The sequence below is a fragment of the Oncorhynchus masou genome, chromosome 27, assembly GCF_036934945.1.
Source record: "Oncorhynchus masou masou isolate Uvic2021 chromosome 27, UVic_Omas_1.1, whole genome shotgun sequence".
NCBI classification, from domain to species: domain Eukaryota; kingdom Metazoa; phylum Chordata; class Actinopteri; order Salmoniformes; family Salmonidae; genus Oncorhynchus; species Oncorhynchus masou.
Window position 1 is genome coordinate 46,596,927 of NC_088238.1, and position 23,556 is coordinate 46,620,482.

Genomic DNA, 23,556 nt, shown 5'->3' on the forward strand with positions numbered 1-23,556 from the left:
GAGCGCCAAGTCTAGGTCCAAGAGGTTTCTAAAAAGCGTCTATCCCCTAAGCCATAAGACTCCTGAACAGCTAATGAAAGGGCTACCAAGACTATTTGCATTGCCCCCACCTCCCTCTTCTACACTGCTGCTACTCTGTTATTATCTATGCATAGTCACATTAATAAATCTACCTACATGTACTTATTACCTCAATTACCTCGACACCGGTGCCCCCACACATTGACTATGTACCGGTAACCCCTGTATATAGCCCCGATATTGTCATTTACTGCTGCTCTTTAATTATTTGTTGTTCTTATATCTTACCTTTTTTTATAGCTATTTTATTTGAAATTAAGGGCTTGTAAGTAAGCATTTCACTGTAAGGTCTACCTCACCTGTTGTATTCGGCGCATGTGAGAAATACAATTTGATTTGATTTGACAAGATTACTTTTGTTTATTATAGACTATATTACTTGATCTTGTTCCTCTATCTCCAAAAGGAAACAATGTGAACAGCAGCTGACAGTGTCAAAATAACCATTGTTAGGCTACATTTGCTCATGAATTATAGGAAAACCATATACACCTTTAAAATGTTTAGCCTGCTGCTACCAACAGCAGGTTTGTCAGACTGAAAGATTTAACATCTCACAATGCCTTCATATACGATACGCTACAACTTCATTTGGGATCATTTAGAGTTGATCGTAAACGTCAGAGACAATAACTATTGTAGTGGATACAGACCCATGGGTAATGGTGGGACAAGCCATAAATCTCACACCTGTGGGATTTTGTTTTTGTGTGTGTGTGTGTGTGTGTGTGTGTGTGTGTGTGTGTGTGTGTGTGTGTGTGTGGTGTGTGTGTGTGGAACAGAGTGGTATACTACATAGCTGGATCAATGAGTTAGCCAGCTAACTTTGATAAACAACCATAAATAATCACAGATTTTCTGGTTCATTAAGAAAATTAAAATGAGATGTTTTTTTCCGGGTTGTTAAGTCAAATAGACCAGGGTTTCCCAAACTCAGTCATGACCCCCTCCCCAGGTGCATGTTTTGGCTTTTGCCCGAGCACAACACAGCTGATTCAAATAACCGACTCATCAAGCTTTGATTATTTGAATCAGCTGTGTATTGCCAGGGCAAAAAGAAAAAAGTGCACCCAGGGGGCCTCAGGACAGAGTTTGGGAAGCCCTGAATCAGGCCATTCCTTTTTAAAGTTTCTTTCCGACTATTTGGGCAAGTTAGCTGGCAAACTCATTGATCCTGCTGTCTAGTATACCCCTCTTTTGTCTCTGTCTGCTGGAATTCCCTTATGGTTGGGAATGGAGCTGTCTTCCTGCTTCTCAAATATAAGTCTATTGTTAAACTGCGAATGTGTGTTGACATAAGAAATCCAGGTTGAAGCATCTCTGGGTTCCAGTGCTTTACCTGTAACAAATATGCAAACAGCAAGTTGGTGTGGCAGTGACAAATCTTCTTGCCAAAATAGGACAGTCCAGCTGTTTTCTTTTTATTATAAGAACCTTATTAATACCAGCATGTAAGTGTTTTGTTATAGTTTTAAAGTATAACAGTTTAATCACAACAACCTTTTTTTCAGAACCCTGACATGTCTGGTCCGACCTGGCCGCCTCCGAAGACTCCGGGTAGCCCGGAGAGACCCGTCCCCCAGATGTCTGACTCTGGACCAGCCGTGTACAGACAGCCGCCCAAGAAGGTCTCCTCGGACGCCCGGCCCAAGTATGTGGTCCATGACCAGAACAGAGGAGAAGGCGGAATGGCCACTAGGTACATGGCTTCTGGACCCACAGGTAAGAACACAGTGGTGGGCCTTACATTACACTGGGCTTGTCTTGTGTGAAACCTTGCTATTATGAACTTGTGATGGACTATTGTGAAAATCAGAAGTCCGTTATTCTGTAGCTCAAGCCTTGGAGTAGAGCGTTGGTCCTGACACACTACTGAGTACATCAACACCTTTGATTAGTACTTGACGTAAATAAACATCTTGATGTAAATAAATGTTTGTCATGTGATTAATGTTAAGTGTGTACCCGGTGGTTATTAAGTCTTGTTTGTAAATGTAAAGTGCACTGTTTTGTATGTGTTCTACAGCTGGGCCCATGCAGCACCACCACCAAGAGGACCCAGGGTTTCACCCTAACTCTATTGACCACTACTACCAACCACCTCCCCACCGGCTCAAAGAAGACCAATCCTTGAACCCTCACATGGAACGCTACCAGCTGATGGTAGGTTGTAATTGCTTCTGTATCCTGAAATTCCCACTGATTATTGGTCCATTTCACCATATTGTTTATTTTAGTTTCTAGGCAAAGATTTGTAGTAATGTAATATTGTTATGAAGCCAGATATTGCTCTCATGTCCAATACTAAAATGTATTGGGACACATTTTCACATTTTATTCATTTTCTACCTATCCATCTTTTTCTGTTGTGACATTTTATAAAGGCACACATCTTTATTATGTGACCCTGTTACATTTTTTAAAGCACCGGGGACCTCCTAAGAAGCTGATTGGACACCACTCCAATAGTGATGCAGAGATTGACTCGCTCACATGCATGCTGGCCGATCTGGACAGCCAGCCACAAAACAGCGCACAGGTAGGGCACCTGACTGACTACATGGGACTGTGAGGAATAAAGGATTCTTCTGAATCTTAATACAGAAACCTTTGACATTGTTTATTGTTTTCATATCTGTCTGAAAGTGTTCCTGGCTCCTGTGGATATTTAGGCCTCGGTTATTAGTTGCATTGTAAGGAATTCTGTCCTCCTGATTCCTGCTTCTGTCCTCCTGATTCCTGCTTACAAGCAAAAATTTAATCAGGAGCACCAGTGTCTCAGTATATAAAAAAAGTGGTCTGATGAAGCAGATGCTAATCTACAGGACTGTTTTTCGATCACAGACTGGAACATGTTCCGGGATTCTTCCGATGGCATTCAGGAATACACCACATCAGTCACTGGCTTTGTCAATAAGTGCATCCAGGACGTCGTACCCGCAGTGACTGTATGTACATACCCCAACCAGAAGCCATGGATTACATGCAACATTCGCACTGGGCTAAAGGGTAGAGCTGCCGCTTTCAAAGTTCCCGGGAAGCTTATAAGATATTCTGCAAATCCCTCCAACGAACCATCAAACAGGCATAGCGTCAATACAGGACTAAGATCAAATTGTACTTCACGAGCTCTGACGCTTGTCGGATGTGGCAGGACTAGCAAACTATTAGTCTACAAAGGGAAGCACAGCCGAGAGCTGCCCAGTGACGCGAGCCTATTAGACGAGCTAAAAACTTCTATGTTCGCTTCGAGGCAAATAACACTGAAATAACAACGCATGAGAGCATCAGCTGTTCGGGACAACTGTATGATTACGCTCTCCGCAGCTGATGTGAATAAGACCTTTAAACAGTTCAACATTCACAAGGCTGCAGGGCAAGATGGATTACCAGGACGTGTACTCCGAGCATGAGGTGACAACCTGGCAAGTGCGTTCACTGACATTTTCAACCTCTCACTGTCTGAGTCTGTAATACCAACATGTTTCAAGCAGACCAACATAGTGCCCGTAGCACGTCTGTATCCATGAAATTCTTTGAAAGGCTGGTCATGGCTCACATCAACACCATTATCCCAGAAACCCTAGACCCACTCCAATTTGCATACCGCACCAACAGATCCACAGATGATGCAGTCTCTATTGCAATCAACACTGCCATTTCACACCTGGACATAAGGAACACCTATGTGAGAATGCTATTCATTGACAACAGCTCAGTGTTCAACACCATAGTGCCCTCAAAGCTCAACACCAAGATAAGGACCCTGGGACTAAACACCTCCCTCTGCAACTGGATCCTGAACTTCCTGACGGGCCGCCCCCAGGTGGTAAGGGTAGGGAACACCACATCCACCACGCTGATTCTCAACATTGGTGCCCCTCAGGGCTGAGTGCTCAGTCCCCTCCTGTACTCCATGTTCACGCATGACTGCACGGCCAGGTACGACTCCAACACCATCATTATGTTTGCTGATGACAGTGCTAGGCCTGATCACCGACAATGATGAGACAGCCTATAGGGAGGAGGTCAGTGACCTGACAGTGTGGTGCAAGGACAACACCCTCTCCCTCAGTATGATCAAGACAAAGGTGATAATTGTGGACTACAGGAAAAGGAAGACTGAGGATGCCCCCATTCTCATCGACGGGGCTGTAGTGAAGCAGGTTGAAAGCTTCAAGTTCCTTGGCATCCACATCACCAACAAACTAACATGGTCCAAGCACATCAAGACCGTTGTGAAGAGGGCACGACAATACCTATTCCCCCTCAGAAGACTGAAAAGATTTGGCATGGGTCCTCAGATCCTCAAAAGGTTTTACAGCTGCACCATCGAGCATTCTGACAGGTTGCACCCCTGCCTGGTGTGGCAACTTCTTGGCCTCTGACCGCAAGGCACTACTGGGTAGTGAGTACGGCCCAGTACATCACCGGGGCTAAGATTCCTGCCATCCAGGACATCTATACCAGGCGGTGTCATAGGAATGCCCTAAAAATTGTCAGACTTCAGCAACCCTAGTCATAGACTGTTCTGTCTGCTACCGCACTGCAAGTGGTACCGGAGCACCAAGTCTAGGTCCAAGAGGTTTCTAAACAGCATCTATCCCCTAAGCCACAAGATCAGCTAATGAAAGAGCTACCAAGACTATTTGCATTTCCCCACCTCCCTCTTCTATGCTGCTGCTACTCTGTTATTATCTATGCATAGTCACATTAATAAATCTACATGTACTTATTACCTGAATCACCTCGACACCGGTGCCCCCACACATTGACTATCTACCGGGAACCCCTGTATATAGCCCTGATATTGTAATTTACTGCTGCTCTTGTGTGTTGACATAAGAAATCCAGGTTGAAGCATCTCTGGGTTCCAGTGCTTACCTGTAACAAATATGCAAACAGCAAGTTGGTGTGGCAGTGACAAATCTTCTTGCCAAAATAGGACAGTCCAGCTGTTTTCTTTTTATTATAAGAACCTTATTAATACCTGCATGTAAGTGTTTTTTGTTATAGTTTTAAATTGTAACAGTTTAATCACAACAACCTTTTTTTTAGAACCCTGACATGTCTGGTCCTACCTGGCCGCCTCCAAAGACTCTGGGTAGCCCAGTGAGACCGGTCCCTCGAATGTCCCAATCTGGACCAGCCGTGTACAGACAGCCGCCCAAGAAGGTCTCCTCTGACGCCCGGCCCAAGTATGTGGTCCATGACCAGAACAGAGGAGGAGGAATGGCCACTAGGTACTTGGCTACCGGAGCCACAGGTAAGAACACAGTGGTGGGCCTTACATTACACTGGGCTTGTCTTGTGTGAAACCTTGCTATTATGAACTTGTGCTGGACTATTGTGAAAATCAGAAGTCCGTTATTCTGTAGCTCAAGCCTTGGAGTAGAGCGTTGGACCTGACATACTACTGAGTACATCAACACCTTTGGTGATTAGTACTTGACGTAAATAAACATCTTGATGTAAATAAATGTCTGTCATGTGATTAATGTTAAGTGTGTACCCGGTGGTTATTAAGTCTTGTTTGTAAATGGAAAGTGCACTGTTTTGTATGTGTTCTACAGCTGGGCCCATGAAGCACCACCACCAAGAGGACCCAGGGTTTCACCCTAAATCTATTGACCACTACTACCAACCACCTCCCCAAGGGCTTGAAGAAGACCAATCATTGAACCCTCACATGGAACGCTACCAGCTGATGGTAGGTTGTAATTGCTTCTGGATCCTGAAATTCTCACTGATTATTGGTCCATTTCACCATAGTTTTTATTTTAGTTTCTAGGCAAAGATTTGTAATATTGTTATGAAGCCAGATATTGCTCTCATGTCCAATACTAAAATGTATTGGGACACATTTTCACATTTATACATTTTCTACCTATCCATTGTTTTCTGTTGTGACATTTTATAAAGGCACACATCTTTATTATGTGACCCTGTTACATTTTTTAAAGCACCCGGGACCTCCTAAGATGGTGATTGGACACCACTCCAACAGTGATGCAGAGATCGACTCGCTCACATGCATGCTGGCCGATCTGGACAGCCATCCACAAAACAGCGCACAGGTAGGGCACCTGACTGACTACATGGGACTGTGAGGAATACAGGATTCTTCTGAATCTTAATACAGAAACCTTTGAGTTTGTTTATTGTTTTCATATCTGTCTGAAAGTGTTCCTGGCTCCTGTGGATATTTAGGCCTCGGTCATTAGTTGCATTGTAAGGAATGCATAATAAAATATATATTTATGGTCCCTTTCCATTCTTTCGTAGCTTAATGACAACGACCACATCTCAGGGGATCGCTACAAAGCCTCAGCCCAGCCAGGATCATCCACTCAGGGCAGGCTGTCCATGGGTTTCCCCCCTCATCCCCAACCCCAGTACCGTCGTACACCCCCATACCCCAGTGATCCCCACCAGGGTCTCCAGTACTTCCCCCAGCCACACTACACCGATGCCCAGGTCTCCAAACGGTACCCCCAGCTTGTCCCCGCCTCCTACACTACCGCCCTTACTGGCCCGAGGTTCAGTGTCCAGGTCAAAACAGCCCAGCCGGTCACCTACTCCAAGACTGGTAGGCAAGCCGAGCATGCTTACACCCCTCCCTCACCCCGCCAGCACGCATTGCGGTCCCCACCCAAGAATCAGACTGGCCCCCAGGGCTGGCACCCTCCCCACCCTGCATCCCAAGTCCAGGAGCTGCACTCTGAGAGGGGTTACAAGGGGAGTGTCGCAGGGTTTGGAGGGAGAGCTACCCAGTGCCCCACATCCAATAGAGTCACAGAAACTCACCAATCAGGGTCAGGCTCGGCACCAAGCTCCGCCTGTCAGTCCAGTAAGGTGAGTGTCTGGAGTTTTTTTCTTTCCTTTAGGGGCGGATAAGCTTAATTTTGCAGCAAGATGCTTCCATCAATGTAAACGTCTACGGTTTTTGGAGCCTCTTAAGGTAAACTATGGTCCTTTTTGAGTACTTGTTGAATACTTGTATCTTCAGTCTCTTGGTTTCACTGATCTAAATGGGAAAGTAAAATCTCTATGCAGACTTTTCTGGGAAATGTTCATATATTTGTCCAGCAGGGGACAGCAGCTCTGAGGCCAGAGGAGGAGTTGGTCCAGCTCACTAAGAAGTTTGTGTATGACATGAATCATCCCCTTACAGAGGAAGACTTTGGTATGTTCCGATTTCTTTCTAATAAAATTGTATGTCCTTTGTTGACTGGACTGTTATTTACATCATAATTTCCCCTTTTGTGACAGTTAATTTCAATGTCACAATATGTCCCTCCCATTTGCCTCTTCTCCCCTTTCCATCCATACTACCAGGTCGCTGTGCACGTTGCGGCAACAACGTCCTTGGCGACGGCAGCGGCTGTATCGCCATGGAGCAGGTGTTTCACCTGGAGTGTATAACTTGCATCACCTGCCACACCCATCTCCGGGGGAAAACGTTCTACGCCCTGGACAAGCAGAGCTACTGCGAGAGCTGTTATATTGTGAGTGGCTGTCACTGACTGTTCTCTTTCTGTATTGAGAAGGCTCTTCTCCCTATTTTGTTCTACATTTCTTTTTAAGCAGTATTCTCTCAATTCATCAGTTGATCTCAATCTTTTTTGATCTTTCTCGCCATCTATATCCGTAGCTATTGGATTCTCACTCGCACTATTCTGTCTGAACCTGTGCTAACTCTCTCCCTCCCCCTCAGAGTATCCTAGAACGCTGCTTTATGTGCTCCAAGCCCATCCTGGACCGTGTCCTGCGGTCCATGGGCAAGGCCTACCATGCGCGCTGCTTCAACTGCGTGGCGTGTGGCTGCTCCCTGGATGGTGTGCCCTTCACAATGGACGCCACCGACCAGATCCACTGCATGGATGACTTCTACAGGTCAACAACACGGATAGACCACACTTACTCAGCGCCAGATACTGACTTTACTTTTTTTTCTTACCCTCAATTTCACAATATCCAATTGGTAGTTAGTCTTGTCATATCGGTGCAACTCCTAAATGGTCTCGAGAGGCGACGATTGAGATCCGTGGGTCATCCGGAACATGACCCCGCCAAGCCGCACTGCTTCTTGACACACTGCTCATGTATCCCGGAATCCCGCCGCACCAATGTGTTGGAAGAAACACCGTAGAACTGGCGACGGTGTCAGCGTGCATGCTCCCAGCCTGCAGCTGGAGTCGTGAGCGCGCGATGGGATAATGACATCCGTGCCAGCCAAACCCTCCCCTAACCCGGACGACGCTGGGCCAATTGTGCTCCACCTCTCTGGTCTCGAACCCTAGTTTTAGTGACGTCTCAAGCAGTGCCTTAGACTGCTGCTCCTCTCAGGAGACCACTGACTGTACATTAGGAATGTAATCAACTAGAACACTAGCACAACAATCACATATAATAATCTGTCCAATAGACCCATGTCTAAAACTTAAACTCGTAAAGTGTAATTCAGAGATTACTTGATGAATTAGTTTCTGAATTACACTTTGAGATTTCAAGTTTTACACATGTCTATTGGACAGATTATTATATCTGATTGTTGTTAGTTTTCCACCCTCTGAGCTCTGTTATTGTTGACGCTGGTGCATCCTGTCCCACACAGGAAGTTTGCCCCTCGCTGCTCAGTGTGTCGCCATGTCATCGTGCCTGAGCCGGGCCAGAATGCAGCGGTCAGTATAGTGGCGCTGGGCCGCAGCTTCCACGTCAACTGCTATGGGTGTGAGGTGAGTGGTCACTGTGTTACTAGAATAGGTCACTCAAGTTGATGTTCACAGTTTGGCAGGCCATCACATCAAATGTACACAGACCCCCTCAGTTGATCCTAATCCAGTGTTCCTGGATTGACCTTGTTTTCTCTGTCCCATCCAGGAGTGTGGTCTGCTCCTGTCCTCTGAGGGTGAGGAGCGAGTCTGTTACCTCCTGGATGGTCACATCCTATGTCAGGGTTGCAGCGCCCGGCACATCCAGATCCCCTCACCCAAAAATCTCCACTGACTGACAACCAACTTGGAAGTCACCTCTGACTTTTTAACCAATGACTCTTCCATTACTTTAATCTGCACTGCATTAGAAGTTGCCCTAAGTAATAGATCTGGAATCAGTTATACTCCTCTTGTTCATAACCTTAACCACAAGGGGGAAATGTTAATCTGACTTGAGATCAGTGTCGAAGGGCAACTTCATTCCCCTTCACTTTTATCCTCTCATAGCCTTTCTTTATACTTCAGATGCCCAAAGCTGAGGAATCAGTAGTTGTTGGCCTACTATTGAACCTCAATCTGACAGTCTTCAATATGAAGTCATTATTTAATTTTCCTTGACCAGGTTTATTTGTACAGGTTCAAGACAGGGTATTGAAACATGGATTGACAAATAGTTCGACCCCTTTCCTTATCCTCTGCTTTACACGATCATATATATAGATATAGATATAGATAGAGATATATATATAGATATCTCTATCTCGACCCCCTGCTCCCTTTCTACTATGCCCTATCCCCTACCCCTCAGTCCCATACCAGTACTGTATAGAGCCCCTGACCTGCAGGCAGCAGGGGCTGCACTACCCCAAACCCTTGGTTGCTTCACTGCTCATCTCTCACACACTATCCTGCATGTTGCACACTGTCTGTCACGCACTATCCTACCTGTTGCGCACTATCCTACATGTTGCACACTGTCTCTCACGCACTATCCTACATATGTTGCACACTGTCTCTCACGCACTATCCTACATATGTTGCACACTGTCTCTCACGCACTATCCTACATATGTTGCACACTGTCTCTCACGCACTATCCTACATATGTTGCACACTGTCTCTCACGCACTATCCTACATATGTTGCACACTGTCTCTCACGCACTATCCTACATATGTTGCACACTGTCTCTCACGCACTATCTTGCCAGTCCCAGGTGGGACATGGAAGGAGCTCCATGGAAAATAAAGATTGATAGATATTCATGATGTGGAGGATCATAAGTAGGAAAATTAGGTGATATTGAGGAAGAGGATAATGAGGAATACAATGTCTTCTTGGCTGTGGGGTAACAGTCCAGATAATGGAACATATATTTTGTATACCACTAAAGTTAATAACCGTGCTAATCTGCCTCATAAACAAAGTATTTTTGTGACCTGAGTTCATATTGCAGGTGGTTTTGGTTGTGGAGTGAATGTGTTTGGAGACCAAGTGGGTGTAGTCAGTGTTGTGCAGTGAAGAGTTTTTAGAAAATAGATGGTAAGAAAGATTGGTTAGAGAATGAGATCACTGAAGTTAATGCTTTGATGTTAGTTTTGATTTTAAATGCAACCTTTTCAATTTTACTAATTAACTCTAACCACACTAATTTAGAATGACGGCCTACCCCAGCCGAACCCGGATGACGCTGGGTCAATTGTGCGCTGCCCTATGGGACTCCCAATCCCGGCCGGATGTGATACAGCCTGAAAACGAACCAGGGACTGTAGTGACGCCTCTTGCACTGATATGCAGTGCATTAGGCCGCTGCACCACTCGATAGCCCTTATGCAGGCTTTCATATAATGATATCTGGCACCACATGTCATAACATAATATTTTATTCCACAGAACAGTTCTTTGCATAATGATAATTGGTACTGCATTTCAGAGAATACGTTACTTGTATACCAGTCCAAACCCCTCTTTTAAAATGTGAATGCGCTTTTTAGATATTTTTCCTTGTTTAACATTTGGGTTGATTTGATATGTTACAATGAAGAGGAATAAGGCACAATGAAGTATGCTTGCCATTGTCTTACTGAGAAACCGGGTTCTCCATACTGGCCACTTGGGCTGAGAATATCCTCTTGTGTTCATTATGGGTTGTTGTTTAAGCTTAGCCTTAGGAGTATGATTTGTGCTGCTAATCCCTGTCAAAGCACTATCGGCTATGTTTGAGTAACTCTGACATTTGAATTATTCACACATTGTGTTGAAAGTGTCTTAGATTCTTCATCCCGCTGTCATCTGTTTTTAATGTAAAAACTGCTAGTATGATTTGGTTTTGAAGCTTCTCTTCTGACTACAAGACCGTTTTAAAATATCAATTATATTGTCTTTGTCCAGAATCAAGTTTTGTTTCAGTATTTGATTCTTCTAAGAGTATAGGTCCATGAGCACAATGATACGAAGGTCCTTGTTTTGAGCCCTGTAAGTTTTTAATTTTTCACTTATTTATTTTGACTCCTGTTGTGCTGCTATTGTCACAAAGTTGATGTTTATCCGTGATTATGAGGGTAAGGGTCATCACATTGTTTTTCACTGTGTAAATTTGTTCCACAGCATCCTATTGATAAAGTACTGCAGAATAATCATATTTATCCATGAGAGGAATAGACTGAGCAGGTGGTTTGTACAATTTGACTCAAGTTAGAAGTAGGTGTGTGAATGATTAGCCCCCCCCCCCCTTTAATGCCAATTGATCATACCACAGACAATAAACCATCCTTTTTTTCATCAAACTACACCATGTGTATGTCTTTTGATAGACCGCTGTACTAGACCCCAACCTATTCAGTATTATTACACATGACAACCTATGGAAAGGCACCATAATTAGTTTAATGTTTTCTGAAGTTTATTTGATTTTGAGGTCAAACATAACCAACATTCTAGGTCTTAAACAATGCAACAAAATAAGTAGTTGTCATTTACAGTACCTGTGTGACATTCTAAGAAATAGGTCTTTAAATGATCCAACTGGAAGAAGAGGGGCTGCTTGGTGATGGTGAGGAGGCGGGCTAACATGATGTGAAGGTCTTCCAATAGAAGTTCCGGCATCCTGCCTTGCATTCCCATTGGTTGAGGGGTAGCTGGCGCACCACCTCCGACCTCACCCAGAGTGCCTCCATGTTTTCTCAAATGATTGCCTCGCCTGGCTCACCAACTACTTCTCTGATAGAGTTCAGTGTGTCAAATCAGAGGGTCTGCTGTCCGGCCCTCTGGCAGTCTCTATGGGGGTGCCACAGGGTTCAATTATTGGACCGACTCTCTTCTCTGTATACATCAATGAGGTCGCTCTTGCTGCTGGTGAGTCTCTGATCCACCTCTACGCAGACGACACCATTCTGTATACTTCTGGCCCTTCTTTGGATACTGTGTTAACAACCCTCCAGGCAAGCTTCAATGCCATACAACTCTCCTTCCGTGGCCTCCAATTGCTCTTAAATACAAATAAAACTAAATGCATGCTCTTCAACTGATTCCTGCCTGCCTGTCCAACATCACTACTCTGGACGGCTCTGACTTAGAATACGTGGACAACTACAAATACTTAGGTGTCTGGTTAGACTGTAAACTCTCCTTCCAGACCCATATCAAAATATCTCCAATCCAAAGTTAAATCTAGAATTGGCTTCCTATTTCGCAACAATGCATCCTTCACTCATGCTGCCAAACATACCCTTGTAAAACTGACCATCCTACCAATCCTCGACTTTGGCGATGTCATTTACAAAATAGCCTCCAATACCCTACTCAACAAATTGGATGCAGTCTATCACAGTGCAATCCGTTTTGTCACCAAAGCCCCATATACTACCCACCATTGCGACCTGTACGCTCTCGTTGGCTGGCCCTCGCTTCATACTCATCGCCAAACCCACTGGCTCCATGTCATCTACAAGACCCTGCTAGGTAAAGTCCCCCTTATCTCAGTTCACTGGTCACCATAGCATCTCCCACCTGTAGCACACGCTCCAGCAGGTATATCTCTCTAGTCACCCCCAAAACCAATTCTTTCTTTGGCCGCCTCTCCTTCCAGTTCTCTGCTGCCAATGACTGGAATGAACTACAAAAATCTCTGAAACTGGAAACACTTATCTCCCTCACTAGCTTTAAGCACCAACTGTCAGAGCAGCTCACGGATTACTGCACCTGTACATAGCCCACCTATAATTTAGCCCAAACAACTACCTCTTTCCCTACTGTATTTAATTAATTTATTTAGCTCATTTGCACCCCATTATTTTTATTTCTACTTTCCACATTCTTCCATTGCAAATCTACCATTCCAGTGTTTTACTTGCTATATTGTATTTACTTTGCCACCATGGCCTTTTTTTGCCTTTACCTCCCTTATCTCACCTCATTTGCTCACATCGTGTATAGACTTGTTTATACCGTATTATTGACTGTATGTTTGTTTTACTCCATGTGTAACTCTGTCGTTGTATGTGTCGAACTGCTTTGCTTTATCTTGGCCAGGTCGCAATTGTAAATAGGAACTTGTTCTCAACTTGCCTATCTGGTTAAATAAAGGTGAAATAAAAAATGTCTAGCAGTACCTTGTTCTCCCCCACGGCTGTGGTCATCAGGTCCAACATCTTCAGCAGGAGGATGTGGGAGAGGTCCTGTAGAGTAGAAAACAATAGAATAAAATACAACTACAGAAACCACTACCTGACTGGCACCATGGATATGGCCATGTATATTTGATCTTCTTTGTTGCTAGACTCCATAACATGATGGGTTTTCATGGGACCACTTCTGTCAGTTATTCAAGGACCAAGACATTAGAAGCTTCATGAAATCATTTAACAAGTACAAGTTATGGTCATTTAATCTGACCAGTCCTCTTGAAATGGTATCACTTTTGAGTTGACAATATTACAGAAAATCTTTCAAGAATGAATAAAAACAATATACACACTTTCCCTGTTTATACCTGGTTCTAACATGCATCCTTTGTCATTGTGGGACAAGCCATAGATCTCGCACTTGTGGGATTGTGCGTGCTTTTTGAGTGTGTGTGTTGGTTCACTCTGTGGAACATAGTGGTATACTACATAGCTGGATCAATGAGCTAGGTAACTTTGATAAACAACCAGAAATTTCTGGTTCATTAAGGAAGTTAAACTTAGATATGTTCTTTCGGTTATTGAGTCAATTGACCAGGGTTTCCCAAACACGGTCATGCCCCGCCCCCAGGTGAATGTTTTGGCTTTTGCCCTAGCACTACACAGCTGATTCCAATAACTGACTCATCAAGCTTTGATTATTTGCATCAGCTGTGTAATGCTAGGGTATAAATAAAAACTTGCACCCAGGGAATCTCTGAATCAGCCCATTACCCATTTCAAGGTTCTTTCCGAAGAATAACCATTCTTTCTGACTATTTAGGCAAGTTAGCTGTTTAACTCATTGAACCTGCTTTGTGGTATACTCTTTTGTCTCTGTCTGCTGGATTTCCCTGATTGTTGGGAGTGTCGCTGTCTTCCTGCTTCTCAACTATAAGCCTGTTTAACTGCGTATGTGAGTTGACATAAGAAATCCAGGTAGAAGCATCTTTGGATATCCAGTGCTTACCTCTGACCTAAATATGCAATTAGCAAGTATGTTGGTGTGGCAGTGACAGAACATATTAGTGCATCTTTATTTTTTATTATGAGAATCTTAATACCAACATGTAAGTGGTTTGTTATAGTGTAACTGTTTAATCATGACAACCTTTTTTTTTTCAGAACCCTGACATGTCTGGTCCTAACTGGCTGCCTCCGAAGACTCCTGGTAGTCCGGAGAGACCCGTCCCCCAGATGTCTGACTCTGGACCAGCCGTGTACAGACAGCTGCCCAAGAAGGTCTCCTCGGACACCCGGCCCAAGTATGTGGTCTATGACCAGAACAGAGGAGGAGGAATGGCCACTAGGTACTTAGCTACTAGTCCCACAGGTAAGAACAGTGGTGGGCCTTACATTACACTGGGCTTGTCTTGTGTGAAACCTTGCTATTATGAACTTGTGATAGACTATTGTGAAAATCAGAAGTCCGTTATTCTGTAGCTCAAGCCTTGGAGTAGAGCGTTGGGCCTGACACACTACTGAGTACATAAAAGCCTTTGGTGATTATTTCTTGACGTAAATAAATGTTTTTCATGTGATTAATGTTAAGTGTGTACCTGGTGGTTATTAAGTCTTGTTTGTAAATGTAAAGTGCACTGTTTTGTATGTGTTCTACAGCTGGGCCCATGCAGCACCACCACCAAGAGGACCCAGGGTTTCACCCTAAATCTAATGACCACTACTACCAACCACCTCCCCAATGTCTCGATGAAGACCAATCCTTGAACCTTCACATGGAACGCTACCAGTTGATGGTAGGTTGTAATTGCTTCTGTAGCCTGGAATGCTCGCTGTCTTGATCCAGTTCTCTGGTGTTTAGTGTAGTTTCCAGGCAAAAGATTTGTAGTAATGTAAAATTGTTATGAAGCCTGATTGCTCAGAATATTCAAATAAAATGTATTGGGACAAACGCATTACTACACTTCCTTTACCTATCCATCTCCTCCTGATCTGACATTATTTATGAAGGCATCCATCTTTTTTTCCCCAGCACTGGGTCACTCCTGAGAAGCTGATTGGACACCACTCCAGCAGTGATGCGGAGATTGACTCACTCGCCTGCATGCTGGCTGATCAGGACAGCCATGCACTAAACGGGACACAGGTAGGATACCTGACTAACTACATTGGACTGTGGAATAAATGATTCCTCAAACATGTGACTTGTGTATTTTCATGTCTGAAAGTGTTTCACTGCATCCTCTGGATATTTATGCCTTGGTTAGTTATATTGTAATGAATGCATAAAATGATTATCCATTATTTCGCAGCTGTACCACAATGTGCCTTGCAACAAATACATCTTGGGGGACCACTACAGACCCTCAGCCCAGTCAGGAGCCCCATCTCAGGGAGAGCCGTTTATGGGTTTCCCACCTCAGTCCACGGACCATTCTACACCCCCGAACCCCAGTGATCCCCACCAGGCTTTCCAGTACTTCCCCCAGCCAGATGACAACACCCAGGTCTCCAAATCCTACCCCCAGCCTGTCCCTGCCTCCTACAATACCGCCTCCACCCATACTGGCCCAAGTTTCAGTCTTCAGGTCAAAACAGCCCAAACTGTCACCTACTTTCAGACCGGTAGGCAAGCTGGGCAGGCTTACACCCCTCCCCCACACCGCCAGCATGCATTGTGGTCCCCGTCCAAGAATCAGACTGGCCCCCAGGGCTGGTTCCCTCCCCACCCTGCATCCCAAGTCCAGGAGCTGCACTCTGAGAGGGGTTACAAGGGGAGTGCCACAGGGTTTGGAGGGAGAGCTACCCAGTGCCCCACATCCAATGGAGTCACAGAAACTCACCAGTCAGGCTCGGCACCAAGCTCCGCCTATCAGCCCAGCAAGGTGAGTGTCTGGAGTTCAAACATCTGTTTGTGGTGTCTTTTAAGGTAAACTATGGTCCTTGTTGAATACTTGTATCTCCAGTCGCTTGGTTTCACGGATCTAAATGGGAAAGTAAAATCTCTATGCAGACTTTTCTGGAAAATATTAATATTTGTCCAGCAGGGGACAGCAGCTCCGAGGCCAGAGGAAGAGTTGGTCCAGCCCACTAAGAAGTTTGTGTATGACATGAATCATCCCCCGACAGAGGAAGACTTTGGTATGTTTTGATTACTTTCTAATAAAGTTGTATGTCCTTTGTGTTGACTGGACTGTTATTTACATGATAATTTCCCCTTAGGCAACTCATTTAAATTCCACAATATGTCCCTCCCATTTGTCTCCTCGCTTCTCCCCTTTCCCTCCATACTTCCAGGTTGCTGTGCACGTTGCGGCGACAAAGTCCTTGATGACGGCAGCGACTGTATCACCATGGAGCAGGTGTTTCATGTGGATTGTTTCACCTGTGTCACCTGCCAGGCACATCTCCGGGGGCAACCGTTCTATGCTATTGACAAGCAGAGCCACTGCAGGAGCTGTTACATTGTGAGTGGCTCACTGACCTCTTTTTGTATTGAGAAGTTTTTTCTCCCTCTTTTGTTCTACTTTTCCTTTTAGTAGTGTTCTCAATTCATCAGGTGATCTCCACATCTCTCCATATCCGTATCTGTTAGATTTTCAGTCTCACTATTCTGTGAACCTGTGCTGCCCCTCCCTCCCCCCTCAGAGTGTCCTAGAGCGCTGCTGCATGTGTTCCAAGCCCATCCTGGACCGTGTCCTGTGGTCCATGGGCAATGCCTACCACCCGCGCTGCTTCAACTGTGTTGTGTGTGGCTGCTGCCTGGACGGCGTGCCCTTCACAGTGGACGCCACCTCCCAGATCCACTGTATAGACGACTTCCACAGGTCAGAAACACGGATAGACCACACTGACAGTACTCGGTGGCAGATACTGACTGTACTTATTTTTTTTACCCCTATTTTCATGATATCCAATTGGCAGTTAGTCTTGTCCCATCACTGCAACTCCCGTACAGGCTCGGGATAGGCGAGAGCCATGCGTCCTCCGAAACACGACCCTTCCAAGCCGCGCTGCTTCTTGACACACTGCTCGCTTAACCTGGAAGCACGCTGCACCAATGTGTCGGTGGAAACACCGTAGAGCTGGTGACCGTGTCAGCGTGCATGCTCCCGGCCTTCCACAGGAGTTGTTAGAGCACTATGGGATAAAGACCATCCGTGCCAGCCAAACCCTCCCCTAACCCGGATGATGCTGGGCCAATTGTATGCCGCCTCACAGATCTCAAACCCTGGTCTTCAGTGACGCCTAAAGCAGTGCCTTATACTGCTGCGCCACTGATTTACTTTAGGCAGGCAATCAACTGAAACACTAGCACAACAATCAGATATCTGTCCAATACTCATGACTAAAACTAAATTGCACTTTACGAGTGTAAGTTTTAGACAGTCTGTCCAATAGACTCATATCTGTTTATTGTTAGTGTTGACACTGGTGCTTCCTGTCCTACACAGGAAGTTTGCCCCTCGCTGCTCAGTGTGTGGCCAGGCCATCATTCCCGGACCGGGCCAGGATGAGACGATCAGTATAGTGGCGCTGGATCGCAACTTCCACGTCAACTGCTATGTGTGTGAGGTGAGTGGTCACTGTTAGTTAAACAGGTCACCATAGTTGAATGCTGTTGGCAGGCTATCACAAATGTACACAGACCCCCTCAGTTGCACCTAATCCAGTGTTCCTGGATTGACCATGTGGATTTTCTTTGTCCCCTCCAGGAGTGTGGTCTGCTCCTGTCCTCTGAGGGTGAGGAGCGATGCTGTTACCCCCTGGACGGTCACATCTTGTGTAAGGGCTGCAGCGCCCAGCACATCCTGAACCCCTCACCCAAAATCTCAACTGACTGCTAACCAACTAAGTCACCTCTGACCTTTAACTAATGACCCCCTCAACCCTTCCATTACTTTCACCTGCTCTGGGGTAGAAGTTGACCTAAAAAAACAGATCTGGAATGAACCTTAACAAGGGGGAGATGTTAAACTGACTTGAGATCAGTGTCGAAGAACAACTTCATCCCCCTCCACTTATCAGCTCATGGCTTATCTTTGGGCATCCCCCCCCGTTCAAACCTTTGACTGCACCACTGCTCATCTCACACACTGTCCTGCATGTTGCACATTGTCTCACACACTTTCCTGCATGTTGCGCACCCTCACACACCCTCCTGCCAGACACCGATGGGATTGACATTGTGGAGATATTGATGTTGTGGAGGATAAGTAGGAAAATGGGGTGATATTGAGCAATACTGTGTCTTCCTGGCTGTGGGGTAACTGACCAGTCCAGGTATTGGAAAATATATTTTCTTTATACCACTAAAGTCAATAACTGTGCTGAACTGCCTCATAAGCAAAGTGCACATATGCAAGGTATTTCGGTGATCTGAGTATATATTACAGGTGTTTTTGGTTGTGGAGTGAATGTGTTTGGAGACCTTTCATGGTGGAGCTTGTGGGTGTAGTCAGTGTGCGTTGTGAATTTTTAGATTGATTAGAGCGAACAAGATCACTGACATTGCTTTGATCTCATTGGATGTTACTACAGAAATTAATCTGTCAATATAATTAAATCTTGAACCACATGTCAGAACATAAATATTTTATTCCGCAGCACAGTGATTTGTAAACATAACTGGTACTGCATTTCAGAGAATGTTACTTGAATACCAGTCCAAACACTATCTTTTAATATGTGAAAGTGCTTTTTAGATATTTTTCCTTTTAACACTTGGGTTGATTTTTATACTTTAATATGAAGATGAATGCGGCGCAGTGAAGTGTGCTCGTCTTACTGAGAAAGGGGAATCTCCATGCTTGCCACGTGTAAGCTTAGCCTTAGGAGTTTGCTTTGTTGGTCAGTGTTTAAGTAACTCTGCGACGTTGTAGTTATTCACACATTGTGTTGTAATTTCTCCTTGAGATTCTCCATCCCGCTGTCTTTGTTTTAATGTAAACTGCTAGTATATTTTGAAGCTTCTCTTCTGACTACAAGACTCTTAAAATCAATTATATTGTGTTCTTTGTCCAGTATCATGTGTATCAGTATTTGATTCTTCTCAGCGTATAGGTCAATGAGCACAATATGGTCCCTGTGTTGAACAGCATTTTTCACTTATTTTTACTGCTATTGTCACTAAGATGTGTATATGTGATTTGAGGGTAATGGTCATCACTTTGTAACTGTTTAATTTTATGTTCCACTGCAGAATAATTATATTTGTCTGAGCGGAATTGACTGAGCAGGTTTGTACAATTTGACTTGCATATGAAGTAGGTGTGTGAATGATTAGCTTAATTTTTTTCTTTAATGCCGATTTGTAGTATGATCAAAGACAATAAACGCTATTTTATTAAACTACACCATGTGTATGTCTTTTGATAGACCACTGTATTAGTCCCCAACCAATTCAGTGTTATTACTCATGACAACCTAGTCATTTAAAGTACCTGTGACATTGTAAGAAATAGGTCTTTAAAGGTTAACTTTTTGACCTGTCTGAAACGCAAGAGAATGCCATAATGTTCTGTCCCAGGTGCAATTTCGATTTTATCCAGTAGATGGCAGCAGTGCATGTGCAGAGTTAAGGCTAATCCAATGACCCATTGCATTTCTGTTCAAAAAGTATCAAGACTGCCCAAATGTGTACTTTAAATTTTCATGTTTAAAACTGTGCACAAACAATAGTGTTTTATTCTGTCACTAATAGCTACTAATTGGACAGTGCAGTTAGCTTAATGTAATCTTTTGGCCAATATCAGGCATGTCTATGTACTAGGAAATGTTCTTGTTACTTACAACTTCAGGCTAATGCGATGAGCATGATGTTAGTTCAACTGTGCTGCAGGGGACCCACCAATCCTAAAGAAGTTTAACTTAAATGATCCAACATGGAGAGTGGCTGCTTGGTGATGTTGAGGCGCGCTAACATGTGGACTTCCAAAAGTTATCTGATCGTGACCAGATCTTCCTGAACACCTTCAAAGGAAGTAGGCACCCATCGTATCTGGATATGTTACAAGTGTAGATGGATTTTGACAATGAAACCATTGAGTTTTGGCATAAATATTTGACTTAAATAATTATTGCTTTGAAAGAATGCCAAATAATTTGAATGCAGGGGGGGACAGGGACATTTGTTCACAATGCAGACACACTGGATGGATAAGAGAAACATTTTACCATTGTGTCGTTGGAACGGCTACAATGTGGGCACTATCAGAATGTGCATAAGAAATGGACAAAGGACTCATGTAAGAACTAGGTATAAATGAGGCTATTGACACAAGTTAGTCAACCACTCACCTTGTCCTTGGTTGTGTCTGCTCTCTGTAGTGCATTTAGCACATCTCTGTGTGGAGCGATGCTGACCCTCGCTAGCAACACTGAAGCAGAGCCACCAGTAACCAGTAAAACCTGTAGCTGAGTACACAGCATCTACCCTGTCCGTATGTTTGGCTATTGATTCAAAAGTATATCGATTGTGTCCTTCAATGCTATATTCAGCAGCAATAATCTTAGACTGGATGTCCGACAATAACCAGCCTAGAGTGGAGAACAAAACAAATGGCTGGATCTGAGAGGAAGGTTGTTTGGTCCACATACAAAACACAGCCCGTTGAAGTTGCACGTAACATTGGCGCCCTCAAAATATAGATTTCCCTCATCCTTGGATCACCCTCCCTTGTGTTAGAATTGCGTCAATTCAAATCTGGTATCAGGATAAATATGACAATGAGTCACCGATTGTATACTATGTATTTTTTATTAGCTAAGCAATAAGTGGTAAATGCAATTTTCGTATATACGGGCTCTCTGTCCCACCTTGCAGGGCAAAACAGAGAACTGACTTGTTCCTGACAGAAATATTATAATATACCCTGATGACAGTAGTTCCGGCTTCCGAGCCGGCCTGTCAGAGTAGACTGGGCGTGGTTTAAACTTGCTCAGTCTATTGCAGGCGCTCAGGTGGGTCCCCGCCTCTTGGCGCTTCTGTGGATAGATGTAACTGTTGCTGTGAAGAACATCCATGCGCTCATGCTCGATACCGTTATCTCGCACCTGGCTCCTGTTATCTTACAAAAGACCTCTTGATCTCGCAACACCCCGCTCTGAATGTGCCCCCCAACTCAATGAACAGCTCCTGTCTTCTGTATTTTTCCATCATGAGAAAGGCCCATGGCCTTGAAACTGTTAACAATGTTTCAAGTCAGCTATTTTGCGTAACACATACATACATCCACACAAGCCAACAGCAGATAATATTCAATCACATATATGGTAACGGGCTATAGTGCATAACACAGAAACCTCATACTTGGACCAATACAGGGATGTGATTAGTTCCCTGTACAGTGCACTACTTTTGACCAGGGCCCTGTCTGAAATGGCACCCTATTGGGAATAGTAAAGGCACCCCATCTGAGACTCATTCACAGTCTAGTGTTGGTCCAGTGTAAGGTGCTACCAGAGGAGGATGGAGGTTGACGTCCTTCTCAGCCAGGTGTTGACGTTCTTCTCAGCTAGTCCCAGTGGTGGTGTGTGTCAGTTGAGATTAGCCCCACCAGCCCAGGTGCGTGTATCTGGAATGATGTGTGGTTTGGATGCCCCACACAGAGCTGCTAATTATATGACGTGACTCAAATGTTGATTGGAAGGTCTGCCTACTGTCCACTCAAGCCCCAATAACATAAACTAATGAAAATGCTATTTTATTATTTGAAATATATATTTGTTCAATATTCTGTTATCGAAGAACTTCAAACACAGCCAAGTTATTATTTTTCCGATAGCATATAGTGTATGGCATTTATTAATTGCGTTGTTAAATTGTGGATCAATCCACCAGAGAGGAGGAGCGTAATGAGTTCTGTGGCACCGTGAGGTCGTATAGCAAATTCCCTTACAAACGTTATGTGTAACTAATTAGCTATTTATTTAGCTTGTTATTATAGTCTGAATAATTTGAATCTAGCACGTTTTCAAGACAGAAGTTAGCTGGCTAGCAATGTTTTGATTTGATTATGCCAACTGTCCGGAGGTTGAGGATGGAGAGGAGCCTGAAGGCAGAGGTGGAAAGAGATGACAGATGACTATTATCGTATGGAATAAGTTATAAGGCTACTCCTGAATTACTATTGTGTGGTGTGGTTTCTGGCACATTGTGGGTGCTGCATTTTGGTAGTAGGGAAGAGTATCTAGCTAGCTAGTCCAGTGACTGAGTCCTACTACGAAGTCACTGTCACGTCAACTCTGGCACCTCAGCCTCCGGCTGGCGACGTCGCTGGAATACTAACCACCGGTCCTGGGATTCATCATTACGCGCACCTGGCACTCATCATCATGATTCACACCTGGACCTGATTACCTCCCCTTTATAGCTCCCTCCCTTTGTTCCTTCCTCAGTTGGTATTATCCCTGTGTTCCACGTCTGTTATGTTGACTTGCTACTTGGTTGTTGTTTTATTAAACGTTTCACCTACACCTGCTTCTCGACTCACAGCGGCTTCATTACAGCCACAGATGGCGTGGATGGTGAGACACCATGATGAGTGTTCTGCCTGCTGGCTGCCTGCTCTCAAGCCATTAACAAAGTGTAATTGGGGGCTGTTCTTTGGGTGCTGAAGTCAGTCGATTTTGATTAAACAACATTTTATGTAATGTCAGAGCTCCAGTACGACCACACTAGTCGCCACTCAACTCCGCTCAAGTTTAATTGGCTAGGAGACACCTATACATGCATGTAAATTGCTTTAGCGTCTGCTAAATTACATATATTGTGTTACACTTTCTTCATATTGACTGAAAGTATACTTGGAATGTGTTACAAGTATACTTTAGGTATACTGTAAGTATATACTTGTAATACATACTTAGTATGCTTTTATGTATATTTGTTCCTAAGATTTATACAAAGTGTACACAACTGAAGTGCAAAATGCCACTGGTGCACAGTTACATTAAAATTGCCACTCCAGCCACAAGTGCTTTGTGAAAGGCCTGTTCTTATTCCATTCCTTTACTTCGATTTGTGTGTATTAGGACGTTGTTGTGGAATTGTGGAATGTCAGTGCTAGATCTCCAGTGTCACTTTGACCTCAAAGTGTAAAATAGTGATGCACCCTCCAGGGTTGGATCAAATC

The 23,556-nt window shown here is 44.3% G+C and overlaps 3 protein-coding genes across 3 annotated transcripts; 2 read left to right on the forward strand and 1 right to left on the reverse strand.

Annotated features, from left to right (window-relative positions):
* The first annotated feature begins 1,601 nt into the window (after nucleotides 1-1,601).
* On the forward strand, nucleotides 1,602-9,090 carry LOC135515513 (thyroid receptor-interacting protein 6-like). The gene is made up of 9 exons (XM_064939136.1): nucleotides 1,602-1,803; nucleotides 2,108-2,244; nucleotides 2,507-2,620; nucleotides 6,367-6,936; nucleotides 7,171-7,267; nucleotides 7,420-7,589; nucleotides 7,799-7,977; nucleotides 8,699-8,819; nucleotides 8,965-9,090. The coding sequence occupies exons 1-9, from the start codon at nucleotides 1,602-1,604 to the stop codon at nucleotides 9,088-9,090; spliced, it is 1,716 nt and encodes a 571-aa protein (XP_064795208.1).
* A 2,773-nt stretch (nucleotides 9,091-11,863) lies between these two features.
* On the reverse strand, nucleotides 11,864-20,851 carry LOC135515372 (somatostatin-1A-like). The gene is made up of 3 exons (XM_064939048.1): nucleotides 20,720-20,851; nucleotides 13,395-13,474; nucleotides 11,864-11,975 (listed from the first exon to the last, which is right to left on the reverse strand). Exons 1-3 carry the CDS (start codon nucleotides 20,849-20,851, stop codon nucleotides 11,864-11,866), a joined length of 324 nt encoding a protein of 107 aa, XP_064795120.1.
* Nucleotides 14,594-18,267, forward strand: LOC135516553 (thyroid receptor-interacting protein 6-like). Its single transcript, XM_064940905.1, has 9 exons — nucleotides 14,594-14,792; nucleotides 15,080-15,216; nucleotides 15,453-15,566; nucleotides 15,733-16,305; nucleotides 16,465-16,561; nucleotides 16,718-16,887; nucleotides 17,069-17,247; nucleotides 17,875-17,995; nucleotides 18,136-18,267. Exons 1-9 carry the CDS (start codon nucleotides 14,594-14,596, stop codon nucleotides 18,265-18,267), a joined length of 1,722 nt encoding a protein of 573 aa, XP_064796977.1.
* Nucleotides 20,852-23,556: the final 2,705 nt, after the last annotated feature.